This window comes from Mandrillus leucophaeus, unplaced genomic scaffold (assembly GCF_000951045.1).
Source record: "Mandrillus leucophaeus isolate KB7577 unplaced genomic scaffold, Mleu.le_1.0 Scaffold534, whole genome shotgun sequence".
In the NCBI taxonomy this organism is placed as follows: domain Eukaryota; kingdom Metazoa; phylum Chordata; class Mammalia; order Primates; family Cercopithecidae; genus Mandrillus; species Mandrillus leucophaeus.
The window spans coordinates 884,277-911,383 of NW_012105742.1; the positions used below are offsets into that span (position 1 = coordinate 884,277).

At 44.8% G+C, this 27,107-nt stretch overlaps 1 protein-coding gene across 1 annotated transcript in view; it reads right to left on the bottom strand.

Moving 5' to 3' along the window:
- The window catches only part of PAIP2 (poly(A) binding protein interacting protein 2), a 28,638-nt gene extending 4,393 nt beyond the window's left edge, over positions 1-24,245 (bottom strand). The window contains exons 1-3 of the mRNA XM_011997231.1: positions 24,097-24,245; positions 1,300-1,463; positions 481-660 (exon numbers count right to left, since the gene is read on the bottom strand). Of these exons, the coding sequence (XP_011852621.1) occupies positions 481-660; positions 1,300-1,437 (318 nt within the window). The 5' untranslated portion in view covers positions 1,438-1,463; positions 24,097-24,245. The remainder of the gene's footprint in view (positions 1-480; positions 661-1,299; positions 1,464-24,096) is intronic.
- Positions 24,246-27,107: the final 2,862 nt, after the last annotated feature.

Consider the following 27,107-nt stretch of genomic DNA (forward strand, 5'->3'; position numbering starts at 1 on the left):
CCTCGGCCTCCCAAAGTGCTGGGATTAAAGGCATGAGCCACCATGCCCGGCCAATTTTTATATTTTTTATTTATTTTTTTTAATGGAGTTTCACTCTTGTTGCCCAGGCTGGAGTGCAATGGTGCGACCTCGGCTCACCGCAACTTCCATCTGCCAGGTTCAAGAGATTCTCCTGCCTCAGCCTCTTGAGTAGCTGGGATCACAGGCATGTGCTACCATGCCCGGCTAATTTTGCATTTTTAGTAGAGATGGGGTTTCTCCATGCTGGTCAGGCTGGTCTCAAACTCCTGACCTCAAGTCAACCACCTGCCTCGGCCTCCCAAAGTGCTGGGATTACAGGCGTGAGTCACCATGCCCAGCCAGAAGCAGCACAATTTCTGAAGGGGAAGAAGATGCAGAATTCTTAAATAGATGGGAACTGGCTTTTCCACTTATGCAAAAGTTGCACTAGGTCTTAAAAGATGAAAAATAAGTTTTTACCACAAGATCTTCCAGAGAAGAGCCATCACTGATAACAAGGTCATTAAACTGGTCTTGGATTTGGTCCATAGTTTGTGGGAGATCTCGAGCTGGAATAAACCATTCATGCTCTTCTTCCTCTTCCAGCATTTCTTGGAAACAGCGTTCAATAAATTCTTCTTCCCATAACTCCTCTTCTATCTAGATTTATAATAAAGGATAATTTGTAGCACACTTGGTAGGTATCACTAGGAATGGCTTAAAATATCTTGAACTAAACCATTTAAAGGCACAAGGTCACACTTTCTTTTCTGCTTCTGTGCTAAGGAAAAAAAATGCTTACCATAATGACCTGCGAAGATCTGTTTAGGGTTTTTCTGTTTTTACTTTTATTAGTAGAACATTCTTTTTTCCATTGAGTGTGGCAGGGAAGAAGTAAAAAGAGATGCCTGTCTCTTTTTTCTGTGCCTGTCTACTCCTGACTCCTAAATTCTCTTGACTTTCACAGTAACACAGCAATCTGACTGGCGTAAGGCAGTGGTTTCCAAATCTGATTGCTCACTGGAACCATCTGGGAGCTTTGAAAAAGTTTTCCAGGCTCCACCCTCATCCTCCTGATTCAGAATCTCTAGGGTGGGACCCTGAAACAAGCTCCCCAGGTTATTTCCATAAGCAGTTAAGCCTGGTAGTAATCAGCAGCCAAATAAGTAGGAGTGGTGGCACATCAGTCTACATACTTCATACATAAAGGACAAGATAAACACATTTCATGGACAAGTACAATCATATTGAGGGCCGGAATGGACTATGAAAAAGAACATGTTTGTACAAAAAACTAACTTGTCTGTTGAATTCTTCTTCATTTTCCATCCACATGTACTCTGCAAATGGATTGTCATCTTCATGAGAATGACCGTTAATAATCACATCTTCATTGATGATGCTTGGGCTAGTACTGCTGCGACTTGGATCTTTCATGGCTGATGTTGGTTGTCGTTTTTAACCTTAAAAGAACAACAACACAGTTAATTTACTTATTTGTTCAGGGTTTTTTCTTTTTGAGACAAGGTTTCACTCCTTCATCCAGGCTGGAGTGCAGTGGTGTGATCATGGCTCACCACAGCCTTGATCTCTTGCCTCAGCCTCCCAAGTAACTGGGACTACAGGTGTGCACCACCACACCACCCAGCTGAATTTTTTTTATTTTTTGTAGAAACAAGGTCTGTGTTACCCAGGCTAGTCTCCAATTTCTGTGCTCAAGTGATCCTCCCCACCTCAGCCTCTCAAAGTGCTGGGATTATATGCATGCGCCACCGGGCCCAGCTGATTCTTTCAGTTCTTAATGAGCATCTGTTTATTAGCAGGCATCATGAATAGGTGTTAGAGGCAGATGATACACGGTAAGTTGCACAATTGGAAAGCTTCATATTTTTTTTCCAAATGATTTTAATGTTTTAATAGGAGAGGACAGCTAAAACATCTAATGTTTTCCTTTTTGTTGTTGTTTTTTTTTTTTGAGATGGAGTTTCACTCTGTCACCAAGGCTGGAATGCATTGGCATGATCTTGGTTCACTGCCACCTCAACTGCCCAGGTTTAAGCAATTCTCCCACCCCAGCCTCCCAAGTAGCTGGGATTACAGGCACGTGCTACCATGCCCAGCTAATTTTTTGTATCTTTAGCAGAGACGGCGTTTCACCATGTTGGCCAGGCTGGTCTTGAACTCCTGACCTCAGATGATCTGCCTGCCTTGGCCTCCCAAAGTGCTGGGATTACAGGTGTGCACCACTGTGCCTGGCCACATCTAATGTTTTCTGATAACAGTACATGAAGTACATCAGTTGCTTACATGGGACTCTCCAAACCATCCAATTTATATTTTATATTACATATCACTTGCTTTATAAAGCAAGCATGGTCGGCCAGGCACAGTGGCTCATGCCTATAATTCTGACACTCTGGGAGGCCCGGGCAGGTGAATCATTTAAGGTCAGGAGTTTGAGACCAGCCTAACATGGTGAAACCCTGTCTCTACTAAAAATATAAAAAAGGTCAGGGGCAGTGGCTCATGCCTGTAATCACACCACTTTGGGAGGCCGAGGCGGGTGGATCACCTCAGGTCGGGAGTTCAAGACCAGCTTGACCAACATGGTGAATCCCCATCTCTACTAAAATTACAAAATTAGCTGGGGTGGTGGTGCATGCCTGTAATCCCAGCTACTCGGGAGGCTGAGGCAGGAGAATCGCTTGAACCTGGGAGGCAGACGTTGTGGTGAGCCGAGATCGAGCCATTGCACTCCAGCCTGGGCAAAAAGAGTGAAACTCCATCTCAAAAAAAAAAAAACAAAACCAAAACTAAAAATGAAAAAATTAGCTGGGCATGGTGGCACATGCCTGTAGTCCCAGCTACTCAGGAGGCTGAGGTGGGAGAATCACTTGAACCCAGGAGGTGGAGGTTGCAGTGAGCCGAGATCGCACCACTGCACTCCAGCCCAGGCAACAGAGTGAAACTCCACCTCAAACAACCACCACCACCACCGCCGCCGCCGCCAAACACAGACTGAGGCATCAAGTCATCAAGTGATTAAATGATGAAGAGCAAATTCAATTTTTAAAAACTGACTTCAAAAAGTCCAGGGATTGAAAGTGAAAACTAACAGATTTTTTTTTTTTTTTGAGACAGAGTCTTGCTCTGTCGCCCAGGCTGGAGTGCAGTGGCGCGATCTTGGCTCACTGCAAGCTCTGCCTCCCAGGTTCACGCCATTCTCCTGCCTCAGCCTCCCAAGTAGCTGGGACTACAGGCGTCTGCCACCAGGCCCGGCTAATTTTTTGTACTGTTTTAGTAGAGACGGGTTTTCACTGTGTTAGCCAGGATGGTCTCGATCTCCTGACCTCGTGATCCGCCCGCCTTGGCCTCCCAAAGTGCTGGGATTACAGACGTGAGCCACCATGCCTGGCCTAAAACTAACAGATTTTTAATAACCTCTCAGGTTCTTCAGGTATAGTTCTGATCTCTCCTTCATAGCCCATTCTGTGTCTGCTTTTTCTCTAGGTCCATGTCAAGTTCTGCCATGTCTGGATTTCCTCACTGTACAGTGAGTTTCAGGCATCTAGTGTCTTTTTTTTTTTTTTGAGACAGGGTCTTATTCTGTCACCTAGACTGGAGTGCAGCAACCTCCGCCTCCCAGGCTCAAGCAATTCTCCTGCCTCAGCCTCCAGAGTAGCTGCGATTAGAGGTGTGTGCCATTATCACCCAGCTAACTTTTGTATTTTTGTAGAGACTGGGTTTCACCATGTTGGCCAGGCTAGTCTTGAACTCAAGACCTCAAATGATCCACCTGTCTCGGCCTCCCAAAGTGCTGGGATTACATGCATGAGCCATCGCGCCCAGCCCAGTCTCTTTTCATCTGAGTATAAGTTGTATCAACTACAAGCCTGATGTCTTATACTACTCAATAGCTGATAACATGATCTAACCTAATTGATACATTGCAGGCTAAACATTTGAAGCACAAGGTTTCACATTCTAAAATATTCCAATTCATTAAGTTTGAAATCACTAAAAATAGGTTTACATAAAACAATTCACCTGTACATAAACTCAAGCAGTATTGTGACTTGTGCCAAAGGAAGGTCTAATGAGGTCTGCTTAGTTCAAATTTATAATAATCAAGTAAAATACTAAATCTAAAATCTCCTACTGGAAATATATGTATTTTTTTTCCTTTTGGGATACGTTTCAGGGAAAAGACTAGTCCCTATGTGTGTTGCCTGGCCCTTTAAATTTTATGGATTTACCCTTAAGAGGACATAAGCGTAATAAAAATCCAGAGCTGTTCATGTAATATGACAAATACTAGATACGAATGACAATAGGATCACAGTGGTGAAAATTTTAATTGTTGAGAGGTCATCAACTAAAAATTTCTGGGAACTTCTGTCCTAGCTATAATATGTATGTTTACAAAAGAAACGCAGGCCGGGCTCTGTGGCTTACTCCAGTAATTCCAGCATTTTGGGAGGCCAAAGCAGCCAGATTGCTTGAGCCCAAGAGTTCGAAACCAGCCTGGGCAACACAGTGAACCCCATCTATGTACTACAAATACAAAAAATTAGCTGGATGTGGTGGTGCATGCCTATAATCCCAACTATCTGGGAGGCTGAGGCAAGAGAATCACTGGAACCTGGAAGGCAGAGGTTGCAGAGAGGCGAGATCACACCATGGCACTTCAGCCTGGGCAAGAAAGCAAGATCCTGTCTCCAAAAAAGAAAAAAAAAAGAAAAAAGAAAAAAAGAAAGGCAGACATAAACAAGCTGGGCACGGCTCCTGCCTGTAATCCCAGCACTTTGGGAGGCTGACAGGGGTGGATCGCTTGAGCCCAGGAGTTTGAGACCAGCCTGGGCAATATGGCAAAGCCAGGTCAGTGGTGCATGCCTGCAGTCCCACTTGGGAGGCCAAGGTAGGAGGATCTCCTGAGCCTGGGAGGTAAAGGTGGCAGTGAGCTGAGATAGTGCCACTGCACTCCAGCCTGGGCGGCAGAGCAAGACACTGTCTCGAAAAACAACAATACAACGAAACAAAAGAAAGGCAGAAACAGACTCAGAGTTATGTGCTATGGTGATGGTAGAAAGAAAACATGAGGCTGGGCGCAGTGGCTCACGCCTCTAATCCCAGCACTTTGGGAGGCCAAGGTGGGTGGATCACGAGGTCAGAAGTTCAAGACCAGCCTGACCAACAGGGTGAAACTCTGTCTCTTCTAAAAAAATACAAAAATCAGCTGGACATGGTGGCGCATGCCTGTAATCCCAGCTACTCGGAAGGCTGAGGCAGGAGAATCGCTTGATCCCGGGAGGTGGAGGTTGCAGTGAGCCAAGATTGCGCCATTGCACTCCAGCCTGGGTGACAGAGCGAGACTGTGTCAAAAAGAAAAAAAAGAAAAGAAAATGATAGTATGATTTGTTAGGAAATTGAGGCACTTTAGCAGACAAGACAGAAAAAAGACAATGAATATTATTTTTATCATTAAACTTGGATGAAAAACTGTTTTGATAGCAAGTCTTGACTAAATAATAATCAGTTCCTCTAAAGAAAAAAAGGCGGCTAGGTGTGGTGGCTCACGCCTGTAATCCCAGCACTTTGGGAGGCCAAGGCGGGCGGATCACGAGGTCAGGAGTTCGAGACCAGCCTGGCCAATAGGGTGAAACCCCGTCTACTAATAATTAGCTGGATGTGGTGGCGCATGCCTGTAATCCCAGCTACTGGGGAGGCTGAGGCAGGAGAATCACTTGAACCTGGGAGGTGGAGGTTGCAGTGTGCCAAGATTGTGCCACTGCACTCTCCAGCCTGGGAGACAGAGTGAGACTCTGTCTTAAAAAAAAACTTAGCTGGGTGTGGTGGTGCACGCCTGTGGTCCCAGATACTCAAGAGGGTGAGGTGGGAGGATCACATGAGCCCGAGGTTAAGGCTGCAGACAGCCATGATCGCACGCCACTGCATTCCAGCCTGGGCAACAGAGCAAGACCTCATCTCAAAAAAAGAATTTACTATTTTTTTTTTTTTTTTTTTAGACGGAGTCTCGCTCTGTCGCCCAGGCTGGAGTGCAGTGGCGCGATCTCCGCTCACTGCAACCTCCGCCTCCCGGGTTCAAGCGATTCTGGGTTCACGCCATTCTCCTGCCTCAGCCTCCCGAGTAGCTGGGACTACAGGCGCCCGCTGCCTCGCCCGGCTAGTTTTTTATATCTTTTTAGTAGAGACGGGGTTTCACCGTGTTAGCCAGGATGGTCTCGATCTCCTGACCTCGTGATCCGCCCGTCTTGGCCTCCCAAAGTGCTGGGATTACAGGCTTGAGCCACCGCGCCCGGCCAAGAATTTACTATTTTAAAGTGTTTGATTCAGTGGTTTTAACACCACCACCACTACCTAATTCCAGAACATTTTTGCCACCCCAAAAAGAAACTCCATACCCATCTGTAGTCACTCTATTTCCCAAGGCCCCCAACAGCAGGCAACCACTAGCAGTCTACTGTCTGTCTCTATAGATTTGCCTATTCTGAACATTGCATATAAATGGAATCATAAAATATGTGTCCTCTTCTCATGTCTGGCTTCTTTCACTTACTACAATGTTTTCAAGGTTCACCTATGTTGTAGCAGGTATCAGCATTTCATTCCTTTTAATTGCAAATAATATTCCATTATATGGAGATACACATTTTGTTTATTTACTGTGATTAATGAACATCTGCGGTTGTTTCCACTTTCTGGCTATAAATATTGCTGTTATCGGTATTTGTGTGCAAGTTTTTATATGAGCATGTTTTCAGTTCTCTTGAACCCAGTGTGTTCAATGCTAGTCAGTCTTTTAGCTGTACATTTTCTTTTTTTTTTTTTTTGAGATGGAGTCTCACTCTGTCACCCAGGCTGGAGTGCAGTGGCACGATCTCGGCTCACTGCAACCTCCGCCTCCCAGGTTCAAGCGATTCTCCTGCCTCAGCCTCCTGAGTAGCTAGGATTACAGGCGTGCACCACGCCCTGCTAAGTTACGTATTTTTAGTAGAGGCGGGGTTTCATCATGTTGGTCAGGCTGATCTCGAACTCCTGACCTCGTGATCCGCCCGCCTCTGCCTCCCAAAGTGCTGGGATTACAGGCGTGAGCCACCACTCCCGGCCTCAGCTATACATTTTCAACTGTGACAGAAACAATGAGCAAAAAAGGTAGCTGCCTCCCTCCCTACCACCAGACACAATCCTCACTCCAAATCCTTTTCCCAAAAGTAAGCACTGCTAATATTGTATACATTTTTCTTAAAAATTAAACACATATTCAACAATAGTATTGTATTTAAGGGCCTTACAGTCATCATCTATTTAATACTCACAAAAGTCCTGTGGTTGTAGGGATTATGGCCAAATTCATTTCCATGACAAAGAACTAAGTCTTAAGTAACTTGTTCCAGGTTATACAACTACTGAACAGTGGAGTTGAAATTCAAGTCAAGTAGCCTGACTCTAAAACATGCACCAGGGCCCAGCACTTTGGGAGTCTGAGGTGGATCTCCAGACCCAGCTGTTCAAAACCAGCATGGGCAACATAGCGAGACCCCTATCTCTACAAAACTACTAAAAAGAACTGCCAATGCAACGATAAACTTCCAAAGAAATGCTTAAGAAAAAAAAAAAAGTTCAATTCTGGTAAAATACCTCTGTGGTATTTTAAACTACCCTGGTGCCATCTCCCACTTGGAGCTTGGTAAGCCTTGAAGACAACAGCCTGTGTTCTTGGTACAAGTTGGAGGTAGCAATATAAATATTATTTTTATTTTCTTTGAGATGGAGTCTTGCTCTGTTGCCCAGGCTGGGGTGTAGTGGCATAATCTCAGCTCACTGCAACCTCTGCCACCCAGGTTCAAGCGATTCTCCTTCCTCAGCCTCACGAGTAGCTGGGACTACAGGCATGCGCCACTGCGCCCACCTAATGCTTGTATTTTTAGTACAGACATGGTTTCACCTTGTTGGCCAGGATGGTCTCGATCTCTTGACCTCGTGATCCGCCAGCCTCAAGCTCCCAGAGTGTTTGGATTACAGGCGTGAGCCACAGCGCCTGGCTGCAATATAATATTAACAAAGAACTCTGGTTGTTTTGACCTGGCTCCCTGAAGGACTGGCTCAAGAGTTTGCTGTGGGGAGTAGGATGGGGCAGTAGCACACATATTTGTCAAAAACAGTTAAGGGTAAATATAGTAGCAATAACAGGGCAAACAATCAACACAGTAAAAAGCCTGGGAAGAAAGGCTGGTGAAGGAGATGCTTTGAGAGTAAGAGCTTTGAAAAGCTCCCACATATTCTGGTAGTCCTAGAAAGCCATGGGCATGTCAGTGCTGAGCAGATATTCAGAAAAGACCTGAAAATGCCCTAAGTTTTCACCTCTGGCTGAATTTCAGGCTCTCCCCATGCAGCAAGTGAAGGCAAAGGCAGAGTTGTTGAAGGTGTGCCTCAACACATCCACAGGACCCATATGCCAAGACTAGGGGAGTTGCTTTTTGCTTCAAGGCATTTTAAAAAATCTGTCAAATTACTAGCTGACCACTAAGCTAATGGAAGAGAGACTTCAATGGCCACACACACAAAAAGAATACAAATTTTACTAAACTCTTTCAGAAAAGGTACTAAAATGACAACTACAATAAGTGGCAACAAACCTGGGGAGAATCTAATTTCCAGAATCGCCACATTATATCATTCAAAATGTCATTTTTTTTTCCTTTTTTTTTTTTTTTTTTGAGACGGAGTCTTGCACTTTCACTCAGGCTGAAGTGCAGTGGCTCGATCTCAGCTCATTGCAACCTCCACCTCCCAGGTTCAAGTGATTCTCCTGCCTCAGCATCCCGAGTCGCTGGGACCAGAGGCGCGTGCCAGCACACCTGGCTAATTTTCTGTATATTTTTAGTAGAGAAGGGGTTTCACCATGTTGGCTAGGCTGGTCTCGAACTCCTGACATCAAATACTCCACCCACCTTGGCCTCTCTCTCAAAGTGTTGGGATTACAGGTGTGAGTCACCGTGCCCAGCCCACAATGTCATTTTCAACAAAAAGTATGAGACATGCAAAGAAAAAAGTATGACTCATACACAGACAAAAAATAAATTAATAGAAACTGTCCCCAAGGGAGCCCAGATATTAGATTAGACAAAGACTTTATTTATTTATTATTTTTGAGGAGGAGCTTTTTGCTCTTTTTGCTCAGGCTTGGCGTACAATGGCGTGATCTTGGCTCACTGCAACCTCCACCTCCTGGGTTCAAGTGATTCTCCTGCCTCAGCCTCCCGAGTAGCTGGGATTACAGGTGCACGCCACCACGCCTGGCTAATTTTTGTATTTTTAGTAGCGATGGGGTTTTGCCATGTTGGTCAGGCTAGTCTTGAACTCCTGACATCGTGATCCGCCTGCCTCGGCCTCCCAAAGTGCTGGTATTACAGGCATGAGCCACCATGACCAGCTGACTTTATTTATTTAATGTGTTGTTTTTGAGACAGAGTTTTGCTTTGTCACCCAGGCTGAAGTGCAATGGCATGATCTCAAGTTCATTGCCCCCTGGGTTCAAGTGATTCTCCTGCCTCAACCTGCCAAGTAGCTGGGATCACAGGCACCCACAACCATGTCTGGCTAATTTTTGTAGTTTTTAGTAGAGATGGGGTTTTCACCATGTTGACCAGCCTGGTCTCAAACTCCTGACCTCAGGTGCCTCCCAAAGTGCTGGGATTACAGTGTGAGCCACCGCACCCAGCCTATTTATTTATTTATTTATTTATTTTTTGAGACAGAGTCTCCCTGTGTTGCCCAGGCTGGAGTGCAGTGGCTTGATTTTGGCTCACTGCAACCTCCGCCTCCCAGGTTCAAGCGATTCTCCTTCCTCAGCCTCCCAAGTAGCTGGGATTACAGGCGCCTGCCACCACACCCAGCTAATTTTTCTATTATTTTAGTAGAGACAGGGTTTCGCCATGTTGTCCAGGCTGGTCTCGAACTCCTGACCTCAGGTGATCTGCCCGCATCAGCCTCCCAAAGTGCCACTGTGCCTGGCCAAAGACTTCAAATCAAGTATATTAAATACGTTAAAAGAGCTAAAGGAAACCATGTAGAAAAAAATAAAAGGAACCATAGAACGATGTCTCACCAAATAGAGAATATCAATAGAGACAAATAATGGGCTGCGGTGGCTCACGCCTGTAATCCCAGCACTTTGAGAGGCCAAGGCAGGCACAGATACCTGACGTCAGGAGTTCGAGACCAGCCTGGACAACATGGTGAAACCCCGTCTCTACTAAAAATTCAAAAAATTTAGCCGGACATGGGGGTGAGTGCCTGTAATCCGAACTACTTGGGAGGCTGAGGCAGGAGGATAGTTTGTACTCAAGAAGTGGACATTGCAGTGAGCAGAGATCGTACCACTGCACTCCAGCCTGGGCAAGGCAACAAGAGTGAAAACTCTGTCTCCAAAATAAATAAATAAATAAATAAATAAGTAAAATTAAAAAAAAAAAAAAAAAGAGAGACAAATAGAAATTCTAGAGTTTAAAAGTACAACTGGGCCAGGCGTGGTGGCTCATACCTGTAATCCCAGCACTTTGGGACTCTGGGAGGCCAAGGTAGGAGGATCACAAGGTCAGGAGTTCAAGACCAGCCTGGCCAACATAGTGAAACCCCGTTTCTACTAAAAGTACAAAATTTAGTCAGATGTGGTAGCACGTGCCTGTACTCCCAGCTACTCAGGAGGCTGAGCCAGGAGTATTGCTTGAACCAGGAGGTGGAGGTTGGAAGTCATAGTGAGCTGAGACCATGCCACTGCACTCCAGCCTGGGCAACAGAGCAAGACTCCATCTCAAAAAAAAAAAAAAAGGTACAACTGAAATGAAAAATTTACTAGAGGGGTTCAACAGCAGATATGAGCAGGGAGAAAAAAGAATCAGCGAATTTAAGGAAAGGTCAATTGAGATTTATCCAGTCTGAGAAGCAGAATGAGGAAATGAAGAAAAATGAACAGAACGTTGAGAGACCCAGGAGACATCGACTGTGCCAAAATTTATATAATGGAATTCCCAGAAGAGAATAGGTCAGAAACATTTGAAGAGATAACAGCCTAAAACTCCCCAAATCTGATAAAAAGACACAAATCTATGTATCTAAGAAGCCCAATTAACTCCAAGTAGGATAAATTCAATATGACCCATACCAATACACAATACAATCGAATTGTTGAAAGACAAAGAGGGCATCTTGAAAACATCAAGAGAAGCAACTCATTACATACAAGGGATCCTCAATAAGATTAACAGCTGATTTCTCACCAGAAACCATGGAGGTCAGAAGGTAACATATTCAAAATGCTGAAAGAAAAACAATCGAACCAAGAATTCTTTATCTGGCAAAACTACCCTTTCAAAAATGAAGGAGAAATTAAGTCATTCCCAGATAAGCAAAAATGGACAGTTTGTCACTAGTAGACCTGTCCTATAAGAAAAGCTAAAGTGAGTCGTGCAGGCTGAAAGAACTCAATAGACATTAAACTGAATCCACACAAAATTAAAATGCCAGTAAAAGTAACTTATACAGGTAGACACAAAAGTCTGTAATAACATATTTTGGCTTATTACTCCTCTTTCTTTCTACATTATTTAAAAGACAAGGCTGGGCACAGTGGCTCATGCCTGTAATCCCAGTACTTTGGGAGGCCGAAGTAGGTGAATCACCTGAGGTCAGGAGATCGAGACCAGCCTGGCCAACATGGTGAAACCCCGTCTCTACTAAAAATACAAAAAAATTAGGTGGGTATGGTGGCAGGCACCTGTAATCTCAGCTACTCGGGAGACTGAGGCAGGAGAACTGCTGGAACCCAGGAGGCAGAGGGTACAGTGAGCCGAGACAGTGCCACTGCACTCCATCCCAGGCCAACAACATTGAGACTCTGTCTCACACACACACACAAAAAGACAAATGCGTAATACAAGAATTATAAATCTATGTTAAAGGGCATACAATGTATAAACATGTATTTTGTAGTAACAAATTACAAAATACATGTAATTATTTTGTAATTACAAATGTAATAATGGTGGGGGACTAGTACTAAGCTATAGTCTTTTGGATACACTTGAAACTAAGCTGATATTAACGCAAACTGAATTGTTACAAACTAAGATGTTAATTATAATCTCCAGGGTAACCCTTAAGAAAATAATACACAATAAAAATGTGTACAACAGCTGGGGTATATTATCATCCTATTCAGAAAAAGCCAGAAACAAATGGCTTCAATATCCCAAGAGTCAATGAACTCAAACCTATATATGTTGAGGGTCTTCCCTGGCTGAGAGAATGCCTTTCTCCAGAACAAAAATAATTAAAACTTAGAAGAAATGCTGGACACACAAAAGAAGGAACTAATTTGCTTGAATGACCTTTAAGGACCAAAAGCACGTAATGACTTAACAATACAGTAAAAAAACAAACTCTGGTACAAATAAGTCACAGAGGAAAACAAAAACACAAAACTGAAGTCGACTATAGTCATCTGTTACTTTGGTTTTTTTTGAGACGGAGTTTCGCTCTTGTTGCCCAGGCTGGAGTGCAATGGTGCGATCTCAGCTCACCACAACCTCCACCTCCCGGGTTCAAGGGATTCTCCTGCCTCAGCCTCCCGAGTCGCTGGGATTACAGGAATGCGCCACAATGCCCGGCTAATTTTGTATTTTTAGTAGAGACGGAGGTTTCTCCACGTTGGTCAGGCCGGTCTCAAAACTCCCAACCTCAGGTGATCCACCCGCTTTGGCCTCTCAAAGTGCTGGATTACAGACAGGCGTGAGCTACCGTGCCCGACCTCATGTGTTACTATCTTATCTTTGGCTCATGCCTCATTCTGACCCGCTATACCACTGGCAGGCAGGCTGGGCGTGGTGGCTCACGTCTCTAATCCCAGCACTTCAGGAGGCTGAGGCAGGCAGATCACCTGAGGTCAGGAGTTTGAGACCAGCCTGACCAACATGGAGAAACCCCATCTCTACTAAAAACACAAAATTAGTCGGGTGTGGTGGTGCATGCCTGTTATCACAACTACTCGGGAGATTGAGGCAGGAGAATCACTTGAACCCAGGAGGCTGAGTTTGCGGTGAGCCGAGATCGCTCCATTGCATTCCAGCCTGGGAAAAAAAAGGCAAAACTCCGTCTCAAAAACAAAACAAAACAAAACAAAAAAAAACTGGCAGGAATTAACCGAGAAAGCCAATAATTTTTCCCCAGGTTTCTTACATCCTGTATTTGTTTCAAGGCATATTATGCTTTAAAACCCTAAAACTGTCAGAAAATATATCAAATATAAAAAAGATCAGTATTAATCTCATGCAAAGGAGATAACACGTTTTGATAACACAGCAAAACTAACTCAGAAAGACTAGTTTAATGTATCTAGTAGTCATTAAAATATATGTAAGTCAGATTTTCCTAGTGAAAATCACAAAAGAAGTATGGAGTACCTCTTACCCAAAATGCTTAGAACCAGAAGTGTTTTGGGTTTTTTTCAGATTTTGGAATACTGTATTATACTTGCAGTTGAGCATCCCAAATCTGAAATTCTGTGTCATGTTGGCATTCAAAAAGTTCTGGACTTTGGAACAGTTCAGATATCAAATTTTCAAATCGGGATGCTCAATCTGACATAAACAGTAATTTTTCACTTTATGCTTTCAGTATTCATTTGAAAATTTTTGGACAGCGGGGTCTTTGCACAAATTTAGGATCAATTTTGTTAGGAACGCAAGCATTGACGTGCAGGCCGATGCGAGAGGATCACTTGGGATCAGGAATTCAAGATCAGTGTGGGAAACATACCAAAATCCCATCTATACAAAAAACATTTTAAATTAGCTGGGCATGGTGGTGTGCACCTGTAGATCCAATTACTTGGAAAGCTGAGACAGGAGGATTACTTGAACCATGATTGCACCACTGCACTCCAGCCTGGGTGATAGAGCAAGACCCCATTTCTCAAAAAAAAAAAAGTGACAGGGATGAATGTAAAAAGTACATGCTACCTACAAAAAAAGAAAAAAAAGAAAAGAAAAAAAAAGTTAGGTGTACAAATGTCTAAAGTGTATATATTTTTTCCCTCTCCATCTCTGATCCTACCATAGAGGTAATTCATCAATGTTAACAGCTTAATATGTATCCTTTCATAATTCTTTGTTTATATAAACATGCATAAAGCATTTCTGTATTTTAACAGAATTATACTAAATATATTACATAAAATCTTCCCTAGTCAACAGGTATTGGTATACTTAACTTTTTTTTTTTTTTTTTTTTTTTTAGACTAGTCTCGCTCTGTCGCCCAGGCTGGAGTGAGTGGCCGGATCTCAGTATACTTAACTTTTTTTTTTTTTTTTTTTGAGATGGAGTCTCGCTCTGTCGCCCAGGCTGGAGTGCAGTGGCCGGATCTCAGCTCACTGCAAGCTCCGCCTCCCGGGTTTACCCCATTCTCCTGCCTCAGTCTCTGGAGTAGCTGGGACTACAGGCGCCCACCACCTCGCCCGGCTAGTTTTTTTTTTTTTTTTTGAGACGGAGTCTCGCTGTGTCGCCCGAGCTGGAGTGCAGTGGCCGGATCTCAGCTCACTGCAAGCTCCGCCTCCCGGGTTTACGCCATTCTCCTGCCTCAGCCTCCCGAGTAGCTGGGACTACAGGCGCCCGCCACCACGCCCGGCTAGTTTTTTGTACTTTTTAGTAGAGACGGGGTTTCACCGTGTTAGCCAGGATGGTCTTGATCTCCTGACCTCGTGATCCGCCCGTCTCGGCCCCCCAAAGTGCTGGGATTACAGGCTTGAGCCACCGTGCCCGGCCTTAGTTTTTCTGTATTTTTGAGTAGAGATGGGGTTTCACCATGTTAGCTAGGATGGTCTCGATCTCCTGACCTCGTGATCCGCCCGTCTCGGCCTCCCAAAGGGCTGGGATTACACGTGTGAGCCACCGCGCCCGGCCTACTTCACTTTTTAATGGATACAACACCACTTACTCAACCACCCCCTTCTGATGTACACTTACGTTCCCACTTTTTGCCATTACATACAATCCTGCTATGATCACTTTTTTTTTTTTTTTTTTTTTTTAGTAGAGACAAGGTAATAGTGCTTCCTATAGGATATATTCCTGTAAGTGGGAATAACTGTGTCAAGGGCCATGTGTATTTTAACTGTAAGAGTTGACAAATTATTATAAAAATGTGGCAATATGCATTCCTATTATACTATTTGGGTGCATCCCTTCTGCTGTATCTTCAACAATTTCAGATATTATATATGTATTGTATTTTATTTTTGCCATCAGATGAGCTAAAAATGACATTTGTTTTCCTTTACAGCTTCTGGAAAGTCTTTTTCCACAATGAGATTACATTTCCTGTATTTTTCTCTCAATATTTTTATAGTTTCAAGTTTTTACATTTAAATCTTTAGTTCATGTAAACATTTGAGTATGTGAAGGATCTGTATTTTTCCATATAAATTACATCATCCCCCACTAACTAATGAAAGCTTATTCCTCATGTTTATCATAATTAAATTCCCATGTCTGTATCTATTCTGAGATTCTTTATTCCGTAATTGTGTATTTCTATACCAATATCAAAAAATGAAAGAATACAAGGAACACAAACCTTTCATCTAGATTCATCAAACAGCCTTTTGCCTGTTTTCTCTCTATATATATTTTTTTTGCTTAACCATTTGAGAAGTTGCAGGCATGATCTTTCAACCTCAACTATTTCAATTTTTTTATTTTTATTTTATTTTATTTTTTTTGAGACAGAGTCTCACTCTGTCACCCAGGCTGAAATGCAGTGGCACGATCTCGTCTCACTGCAACCTCCACCTCCCAAGTTTAAGTGCTTCTCCTGTCTCAGGCTCCCGAGTAGCTGGGACTACAAGCACATGCCACCACGACCCACTAATTTTTGCATTTTTAGTAGACATGGGGTTTTTGCCATGTTGGCCAGGCTGGTCTCGAACTCCTGACCTTGTGATCCATCTGCCTCGGCCTCCCTAAGTGCTGGGATTACAGGTGTGAGCCACCACACCTGGCCTGTGATTTCTATTTCTAAAGTACAAGAATAACGTATATATATTACACTCATCTTTTTTACTTGATCTGTTCAATTCTGAAAGTGGTTTATCCAAGTCCTCCACTACAGTAGACAGAATATGTGACCCAGTCTGAGAATTGTTGTCTCATAAGGAACTTTTTTTTTTTTTTTTGAGACGGAGTTTCCCTCTTATTGCCCAGCCTGGAGTGCAATGGCACGATCTCGGCTCACCACAACCTCCACCTCCCGGGTTCAAGAGATTCTCCTGCCTCAGCCTCCCGAGTAGCTGGGATTACAGGCATGCGCCACCATGCCCAGCTAATTTTTGTATTTTTAGGAGAGACGAGGTTTCTTCATCTTAGTCAGGCTGGTCTTGAACTCCTGACCTCAGGTGATCCACCCACCTTGGCCTCCCAAAGTGCTGGGGTTACAGGAGTGAGTAACCCCAGCACTTTTTTTTTGAGATGGAGTCTCGCTTTGATGCCCAGGCTGGAGTGCAGTGGCGCAATCTCAGCTCACTGCAATCTCTGCCTCCTGGGTTCAAGCAATTCTCCTGTCTCAGCCTCCAGAGTAGCTGGGATTATAGACCCCCGCCACCACACCTGGCTTTTCTTGTTTTTATTTTTATTATTATTTTTTGAGATGGAGTCTTGCTCTGTCACCAGGCTGGAGTGTAGTGGCGCATTTCAGCTCACTGCAACCTCTGCCTCCCCAGTTCAAGTTATTCTCCTGCCTCAGCCTCCCGAGTAGCTGGGATCACAGGCGCGTGCCACCACGTCCAGCTAAATTTTGTATTTTTAGTAGAGATGGGGTTTCACCATGTTGGCCAGGATGGTCTTGATCTCTTGACTTCGTGATCCGCCTGCCTCGGCCTCCCAAAGTGCTAGGATCACAGGCATGAGTGACTGTGCCCGGCCTTTTGTATTTTTAATAGAGACCGCGTTTCACCATGTTGGCCAGGCTGGTCTCGAACTCCTGACCTTGTGATCCGCCCGCCTCAGCCTCCCAAAGTGCTGGGATTACAGGCATGAGAGACACCCCGCCCAGCCAGGAATTAACATTTTTGATAACTGATACTTTGTCTTATGTCTTTCACCATAATTTCATGTTTACTTTTCTTATGCTTTTTCAAATGTTCTATTAACTATTTCTTTCCTATGGTGTTTATTTTCCTACACTTAACAGCTTTAAGTATTTTCCTAACAATTAAAAACGTACTCCAAGAGCGGGAGGCAGTGGCTTATGCCTGTAATCCCAGCACTTTGGGAGGCTGAGGCGGGTGGATCACAAGGTCAGGAGATCGAGACCATCCTGGCCAACATGGTGAAACCTGGTCTCCACTAAAAATACAAAAATTAGCCAGGCGTGGTGGTGTATGCCTGTAGTCCCAGCTACTCAGGAGACTGAGGCAGGAGAATTGCTTGAACCCGGGAGGCGGAGGTTGCAGTGAGCTAAGATCACACCACTGTACTCCAGCCTGGGCAACAGAGCGACACTCCATCTCAGAGAAAACAAACAAACAAACAACAAAAAACAACTCTCTACACCCATTTAGAATGCCTTTCCTTCTCCAATATACCCAACCCAATGCCTGCTCTGAGCCAAGGCAAGCCCTTTAAAATTATTTTACTTACACACTTCTTCCCTCCCAATCTTCAGTTTTGTGGAATTTAGCACTGGTAGATTCCTACTATTAGGTTTTCACTTACTATATGTTTTAAAATAATTTTTGAATTGAATACTTGACACTTCACATTATCCATTTATATTTTACTAAATTCATCACTCAGGACAGGCACGGTGGCTCACACTTGTAATCCCAGCACTTTGGGAGGCCAAGGCGGGCAGATCACCTGAGGTCAGGAGTTCAAGACCAGCCTGGCCAACATGGCAAAACCCTGTCTCTACCAAAAATACAAAAATTAGCTGGGTGTGGTGGCGGGCACCTGTAATTCCAGCTACTGGGGAGGCTGAGGCAAGAGAATTGCTAGAACCTGGGAGGTGGAGGTTGCAGTGAGCAGAGACTACACCCTGTACTTCAGCCTAGGCAATAAGAGCAAAACTCTGACTCAAAAAAAAAAAAAAGATACAAAAATTAGCCTGGTGTGGCCGCGTGCAGTGGCTCACGCTTGTAATCCCAGCACTTTGGGAGGCCGAGACGGGCAGATCACGGGGTAAGGAGATCTAGACCATCCTGGTTAACACGGTGAAACCCCATCTCTACTAAAAATACAAAAAAAATTAGCCAGGAGTTGTGGTGGGCACCTGCAGTCCCAGCTACTCGGGAGGCTGAGGCAGGAGAATGGCGTGAACCCGGGAGGTGGAGCTTGCAGTGAGCCGAGACCATGCCACTGCACTCCAGCTGGGGCAACAGAGCAAGACTCCGTCAAAAAAAAAAAAAAAAAAAAAAAAAATTAGCTGGGCATGGTGGTGCTCCCTTGTAGTCCCAGCTACTCAGAAGGCTAAGGCAGAAGAATTGCTTGAGTTTGGGAGGCAGAGGCTGCAGTGAGCCAAGATCACGCCACTGCACTTCAGCCCGGGTGACACAGCAAGACCCTGTTTCAAAAACAAGAATAAATAAATTCATCACTCATAATTGTTTCTTTCTCTTTTTTTGACATGGAGTCTCACTCTGTGGCCCAGGTTGAAGTGCAGCTGCACGATCTCGGTTCACTGCAACCTCTGCCTCCCGAGTAGCTGGGATTACAAGCGTGTAACACCATGCCTGGCTAATTTATGTATTCTTAGTAGAGATGGGGTTTCACCATGTTGGCCAGGCTCGCCTCGAACTCCTGACCTCAGGTGATCGGCCCACCTCAGCCTCCTGAAGTGCTGGGATTACAGATATCTGCCACCATGCCGGCCACTCATAATTGTTTCTTATATTCATCATCTTCCCCTAACTTCCTATCTTTGTAAAATAGTTTCAAAGGCTACCTGAGGATTTATCATTCTAAGCCAGTGTCCAAAATATCTTTTGTCTTCATGTTTGAATAAAAATGTTAGTTGTATGGCCTGGCGCAGTGGCTCAGGCCTGTAATCCCATCACTTTGGGAGGCTGAGGTGGGTGGATCATTTGAGGTCAGAAGTTCTACAAAAGCCTGGCCAACATGGTGAAACCCTGCCTCTACTAAAAATACAAAAATTAGCCGGGCATGGTGGCAGGCACTTGTAGTGTCAGCTACTCAGGAGGTTGAGGCAGGAGAATCGCCTGAATCCCGGAGGTGGAGGTAGCAGTGAGCCAAGATCACGCCACTGCATTCCAGCCTGGGCGACAGAGAGCAAGATTGTCTCAAAAAAAAAAAAAAAAAAAAAAGTTGTAACACCAGTATTTCCATGTAACTGTGCTGGAAAAAAAAAAAGTAGCTGTAACAGTATTCTGAGACGTCTGTTCTTCCTGTCAATAATCTATTGTCAATAATTCCAACTTTCAATGTTGCAGAAAATCAATTTTCTTTCCTTTTAAAAATCCCGTTGTAGGCTGGGCGCAGTGGCTCACGCCTATAATCCCAGCATTTTGGGAGGCCAAGGCAGGTGGATCACTTGAGGTGAGGAGCTCGAGAGCAGCCCTGGCCAACATGGTGAAACCCCATGTCTTCTAATACAAAATATAAGCCAGGTGTGGTGGTGCACAGCTGTAGTCCCAGCTACTCAAGAGGCTGAGGCAGGAGCATTGCTTGAACCTGGGAGGCAGAGGTTGCAGTGAGCTGAGATGGTGCAACCGCATTCCAACCTGAGCAACAGAGTGAGACCGCATTTCAAAAAATAAAAATAGGCCGGGCACAGTGGCTCACACCTGTAATCCCAACACTTTGGGAGGCCGAGGGGTGCGGATCACGAGGTCAAGAGATTGAGACCAGCCTGGTCAACATGGTGAAACCCCGTCTCTAAAAATACAAAAATTAGCTGGGCGTGGTGGCACATGCTTATAGTCCCAGCTACTGGGGAGGCTGAGGCAGCAGAACCACTTTTGGGAGGCGGAGGTTGCAGTGAGCCAAGATTGCACCACTGCACTCCAGCCTGGTGACAAAGTGAATCTCCGTCTCAAAAAACTAAGTAAAAATTTAAAAATCCCGTTCTAGATGACAGCTTAAGATGTTTAACACTTAAATTTATATATTTCACCAGATTTTGGTTAGGTAAGGGCAATTTTTTCCCAGTACTGCTGCCTGGAAGTCAGCAAACCCTTTCAATTTATCAACTTAGGGCTTTATTGTGTCTTCAGCTGTTTTCCCTCCTGAAATGCCTCTTAAGACATATTGGTTTCCAGCAGCGTCCTTTTACATTGTCTATGAAAGTTTAAAATAAAGAAATCTTTTAGGTTTTACAATCTTTCTCCACTAGTTTCATCTTTTAAGAATTCTCATTAAAATTCAAATACAGTTCTCTTCTGTTTCTTTCATAGGCACCATCTTTTCTCATTCCCTTGGACTCTGTTTTGAACCACTGTGATCCTTACCTTATTTGCATATATATATTTAATCGTATTTTATGCCTATAATACGTTTAAGCATACTTCCTTTGGCAGTTAGAGAGGATCGCAAAATTTTTCAATTGGCTGTTTTCCACACTGAAGTCTGCGAAAGCACTGAATTTTTTGTTTTACTATTTGGCGCAATAAGGTAACGATTAAAAAACATGGGCTCTGGGCTAGGGCGGTGGCTCACACCTGTAACCCAGCACTTTAGGAGGCCAAGGTGGGCGGATCACGAGGTCAGGAGATCGAGACCATCCTGGCTAACACAGTGAAACCCCGTCTCTACTAAAAATACAAAAACAAAAATTAGCTGGGTGTGGTGATAGGGCCTGTAGTCCCAGCTACTCGAGAGGCTGAGGCAGGAGAATGGTGTGAACCCTGGAGGCGGAGGTTGCAGTGAGCCGAGATTGTGCCACTGCACTACAGCCTGGGTAACAGAGTGAGACTCCATCTCAAAAACAACAACAAAAAACCATGGGCTCTGGAACCAGGCTGCTTTACTGTGTGACTATGGCAAGTTATTTAACCTGAGTCTCGGTTTCCTCATCTGTTACATGGGAATTAATAACTACCTAGTTAGAGAACCTGGCACATAACAATTAGCATTATCTACCTCGGTGATTAAACGTTTAGGGCAGTTAAAGGTCTCTAGACCAAGGGACAAGGTAAAAATCACAGATCTTAAACCTATAGAGATGAAACAATGTCACAGGAAAATCCCAAAGTCTACCCTAATCTCAACGGTAGTGTAATAAGGGTAATTAGGTGAGAGCAAGGATGGATCATCCTTACTGATAAAAGCTCCGGTACATTAGAAATGTCACCCAAATTTATACAAACTGATAAAGGAAGCAGAGGCAATTCAAATCCCCCAAACTTGTGCCCCTCCAATATGGTGGCCATCAGCTACATAGATCTATTTAATTAAAATTTAGTTCTTCATTTACACTAGCCACATCTCAAGTGCTCATAACTACACACAGTACCTCATCATTGGACAGCACCACTCTATAAACAATGAAAAAATTAAGAAAAAAGGGAGTTACTGGAACTGAACCTTAGCCTATGTCGAATGCAAACTATTCATGCACCTGTGCAACAGGTGGTCTAGATCACAAAGGCAAAGACTTGGACAACTTTAATTTAGACCACAGTCAGAAGACCTTAGACCACAGAAGACTGTGGGTTCAAATCCCAGCTATGCTACTTAACCACCTTAAAGTACCCTAGACTTGTCACTAAATCACACAGCACCACATAATGGTTAACAGCACACAATCTCTGGACTATGTGGATTTGAATTCCGACTATCATTAGCTATGTGACATTGGGCAAGTTACTTCACATCTCATTTGTTATCTTCATTTTATAGTAGGGCCTATCTTCTAGCTATGTTGTGGATCAAATTAGTTAATATTTGTAAAAGCAATCAGAACAATGCCTGGCATTATTAAGTGTTACATAAATATTTGCTACATAAAAATAATCTCTCAAGCTTCTATTTCCTTAATTCCCAAGTAGGCAAGATAAAACTTGCTCTGTTGGGAGGCCAAGGCGGGAGGATCACGAAGTCAGGAGATCGAGACCATCCTGGCTAACACGGTGAAATCCCATCTCTACTAAAAATACAAAAAATTAGCCAGGCGTGGTGGCAAGTGCCTGTACGCCCCACTACTCGGGAGGCGGAGGCAGGAGAATCGCTTGAACCTGGGGAGGCGGAGGTTGCAGTGAGCCAAGATTGCGCCACTGCACTCCAGCACTCTAGCCTGGCGAGAGTGAGACTCCAACTCAAAAAAAAAAAAAAAAGTTAAAAGAAAAAAACTTGCTCTGCCCATTTCACGTTTCATGGTAATGAATGAATAACAGGATGTAAATTACAAGAAAATGTTTTAAAAGCACAAAACGTTATTAGATTACAAGGCAGAGGTCTTGCCTTCCACATTCTTTAATCTCCCACAGTATCAACCAAATTGCTAAGTGTTGATTTAATAAATTTAAAAATTTTCACTAAAACTGGAGCATCACACTCTAGAGTCATAAACGGATAAACCTGAATAAGGTGCAGTGTTTAAGGAAAAACCTGCTATAAACTGATTCTGACCCAAAGAGGGTGAAATTACCTCAATTTGAGTTCCTAAGGAGCAATATGCACAGCCTTGAATCATTAGAGGAAATCTCCATTCCCTAACCTCCATTCCTTAAAGAAACACAAATGGGCTCTATAGTTATTGTCAAGTTACCTATCCTGTGATATTTTTTGGTGAAAAACAGTTTTCTTCAAGTTCACAACTGACAAGTGGTATAAACAGACTAATTTTCCCCAAATATCCTGTCTTTCACTAACTGGAAACAGAATGACAAAAGCAAATAGTGGAGTCTCATTAAAAATTATTATAGAGAACTTTTACTTATTGCAAACCTAACCTATGCCAGATGAAATTTCAAAAGCGACTTAATGAAAATATAAACCAACGTCTGATCTAACTGCTCTAATGAAATCTGAAAAAACAATGCCACCACGTTCCAACATTAGCCAGCACACCCAACATGAGCATCTGCTTTCCGTTGGAATAAACGTCAAAGGCTGTCAGCTGCTACACCTTCCAAGGCAAATTGGAAGCCAAATTCTTTCTAGAGTTTGGGGTTTTTATGAGTTGATACGGGCGCCAAATCAGAGAAAAGAGAAACAAAAGGAAACAGGTAAGACTCCTTTTAAGAGTCACTAAAAAATATCACTGGTGGCTGCCGCAACAAATGTTTAGAAGACATAAGTTCACCACAAGCCTTATTTATTTTTGGTGGCGGTGGCGGGGAAGGAGAGTAAGCACAGAAAATTATTAAAAGGTGAGAGGACCTTACAGTTCATCTAACTCAACGCCCTCCTAGGGTAAGGGTTCCCAGTATTTCAAAGGTTCTTTTTTCCGGGACCTGAGCTACAATACAACCAAAAATAAGGGGTCGGGATGGCAAAGAAACGGGAGAAAGACGATCATCTGATCAGGCCCGTCGACGGTGGCAGCGTTCCCCTAGGACGCCAAGAGTCCGCCAGTTCCTCCGCCCCTCTCTCCCCAAACCCCAGCCTCGGCTGAGGCGCGCACGCGCAGCAAGTAGGGGCTGCGCGTGGCGACGCGCAGGCGTAAAGTGGGTAGAAACAATGAGCTTTGTTGCCGAGGCGGTGGTTGGGGGCAGGGGAAAGGGTACCCGGCGGAGGGAGAAAGGACCGGGGGAATGGGCAATAAGGCGAAGTGCTATCCCGGCAGCCCTCGCGCCACTGAGGACCCGGATAGAGAGCTGCGAGATCCAAATCATTAATAATGACAATGAAAAAAAAAGCGACGGCCATGTCTCAGAGAAGAGAGAGACGAAGTAGGCCCAAGCTAATCCCTCAGACTTGGTGGAAAGAGGCAGTGAACAACCGAGGCCGCAAGGGACTCGGTGGCCAATCACCCAGGGAACCCTTTAGGCCCCTCTGCCGTCGCCGACGTGCTGTCGCTCGACCGCCGCACCCCTATCGCCACTCCGCCCGAGGGGACCCCCTCACCCAGTGCACAGCAGCGGGGACGGCAGCCAACGAATCCTGTCGGCCTCCGCGGATCTCCACAGGCAGCGCCGCTCCCCCGCTCGACGTGCGCTTCGCCCGCCGCCTCCCTTCTCCAGTCCAAACAAACACCCTAGCCCGGAAGTGACTTCACTTCCGTCGCCGCCAGCCCCGCCCTCTTTTCTGTCAGCTCTGCCCTCTGAGGCCACTAGAGGCCGCGCGCGAGAACGCGCGACCCCGAAGGCTGTCTTGAAGGCTGTCTCCAAGGCTGCACACGGGTGCACGCGCAACGGCCTTTTAGCGTGCCCCTGCGGCCGCCTGCCGGGTGTACCGGGAACGCTGTCGCACGTTCTCTCTGAGACGCAGGAATGGGGGTGTACCACTGTTCCCACACCGGCCCATCTTCCGGGAATGATGGGATGCAATGAGTGAGGCAGCTGGACACTGAAGAGCACCCTGACAAGACACACAGGCGTGGACTTTTACAGACGTCACACAGACACCCCAAAAAAGTAATATTTAGATAATGACATAGCACACACACACCCATACACACCCCAAGAATGATACACAATGTCACACAAACAGCGACATGCACCGAGTCACATCAAGATCCTGACACAGAAAAATAATAAACTAAGGGTAATCACAGAGGCGTACTAAATGATATGCAAACACCCGCACTCAGACACGTGCAGGCACAAAAACACACTTTTTGAAGCTGGATGCAAACGCAAAATACAAATACATGTGCAAACTTCTTTGTGGCTAAAGGAGGAAATGCTGTTTCCACACAGGATAGAAGAGTGTGACCTCTGGGTTCAAGAATTTCCTAGTCCGTGGCCGGGCGCGGGTGGCTCAAGCCTGTAATCCCAGCACTTTGGGAGGCCGAGACGGGCGGATCACGAGGTCAAGAGATCGAGACCATCCTGGCGAACACGGTGAAACCCCGTCTCTACTAAAAAATACAAAAAACTAGCCGGGCGAGGTGGCGGGCGCCTGTAGTCCCAGCTACTCGGGAGGCTGAGGCAGGAGAATGGCGTAAACCCGGGAGGCGGAGCTTGCAGTGAGCTGAGATCTGGCCACTGCACTCCAGCCTGGGCGACAGAGCCAGACTCCATCTCGAAAAAAAAAAAAAAAAAAAAAGAATTTCCTAGTCCGTGATTCTGGGTGCACCGGCCCCATAGTTATTCTTACCCATGCTTCCTTCCCGTCATCGTTGAGAAGCCCCAAGATACATTTCTAGCGACACTAAGCAATGTAAAGAAGAGAGTATGTTTTTTTGTTTGTTTGAGACAAAGTCTGGCTCTCTTGCCCAAGCTGAAGTGCAGTTGTGCCATCTCGGCTCACTGCAACATCCACCTCCCGGGTTCAAGCATTTCTCCTGCCACAGCCTCCCGAGTAGCTGGGACTACAGGTGCACACCACCACACCCCGCCAATTTTTGTACTTTTAGTTTCACCGTGTTGGCCAGGATGGTCTCGATCTCCTGACCTCGTGATCCACCTGCCTCAGCCTCTCAGAGTGCTGGGATTACAGGTGTGAGCCACCGCACCCGGCCAAGAGTATGTGTTTTACAAATCTGGATGTTCAAATGTGTAGACACTATCTTTGAAAGAGGGACATAAACTAGTTTCTTCCGTTTGGAGAGGGAAAATGAGCGACTAGGAAACGGGTGCAAATAACTATCTTTTTACTCTCCTGAAAAATTTGAATCTTTTAAAAACAATATGTTTGTAGTATTTACTAAGACCAAAAATTCCCTCCATGGGAAGGCTTGAATTTAGAAACAGGGTTGTTTCTCTTCAGAGCTATTTCATTCACTGAATACTGTTCTGGGCCAGTCCAAAGCCCCAAAGAAATGAATGCAGGTGGTTCTACCCTAGCTCCTGGGTCAACCACTTTGGTAGCACTTACAGGTCTATATTCTAAACTGTGAAGATAAGCTATCAACCTGAGGCTGCAGGAAGTCTGAACAGAACAACATAGGTATTTATATAGTCTGAGATGACCCAGACACTCTTCTGAAGACACAGTCTTGCTCTATCACCCCGGCTGGAGTGCAGTGGCATGATCACAGCTCACTACAGCCTCAACCTTCCTGGCTCAAGCAATCCTCCCACCTCAGCTTGTGAAGTAGCTGAGTACCACCATGCCTGACTAATTTTTGAAGTTTTTGTAGAAATGAGGTTTTGCCACATTGCCCAGGCTGGTCTTGAACTCCTGGGTTCAAATGATCTACCCACTTCAGCTTCCCAAGGTGCTGGGATTACAGCTGTGAGCCACACGGCCTGGCCTAACCCAGACTCTCTTAAAAGGTAAACACGAAGCCGGGCGCGGTGGCTTACGCCTGTAATCCCAGCACTTTGGGAGGCGAGGTGGGCGGATCACGAGGTCAGGAGTTCGAGACCAGCCTGGCCAACATGGTGAAACCCTGTCTCTACTAAAATACAAAAATTAGCCAGATGTGTTAGCACACTTCTGTAGTCAGCTACCCATGAGGCTGAGGCAGGAGAATCGCTTGAACCTGGGAGGGAGGTGGAGGCTGCAGTGAGCCGAGACTATGCCATTGCATTCCAGCCTGGGTGACAGAGTGAGACTCTGTCTTAAAACAAACAAAAAGGTAAACGTGAGATAATTGAATTTGTTATTTAGTAACACAATCCACTTAACTGGTTATAATGATAATAAAAAATATTTGATAAATCATGTGAAACACTCAAAAGACCAATGCTGTTTTTCCCACACAAAGGGGTTAAGATCTCAATTTCCAGATCGCATTGAGAGTTCACCACTGTGGCTAAGCGTCAGGGGCCCAGTATTTCCTTGGCATTCTCTAGACACAAGGACACTGCTCGATTGCAAAATAAACTTCAATGTAACAATATTATGCTTGGATAGTGATGGTGATGATCTATAAATGGAAAACAAAATAATGAAGGCTAACAAGTTTGCTAATGATAAGGAAAGACACTGCAATGGGACCAACAGAGAGATCCAGTTTTAAAACACTG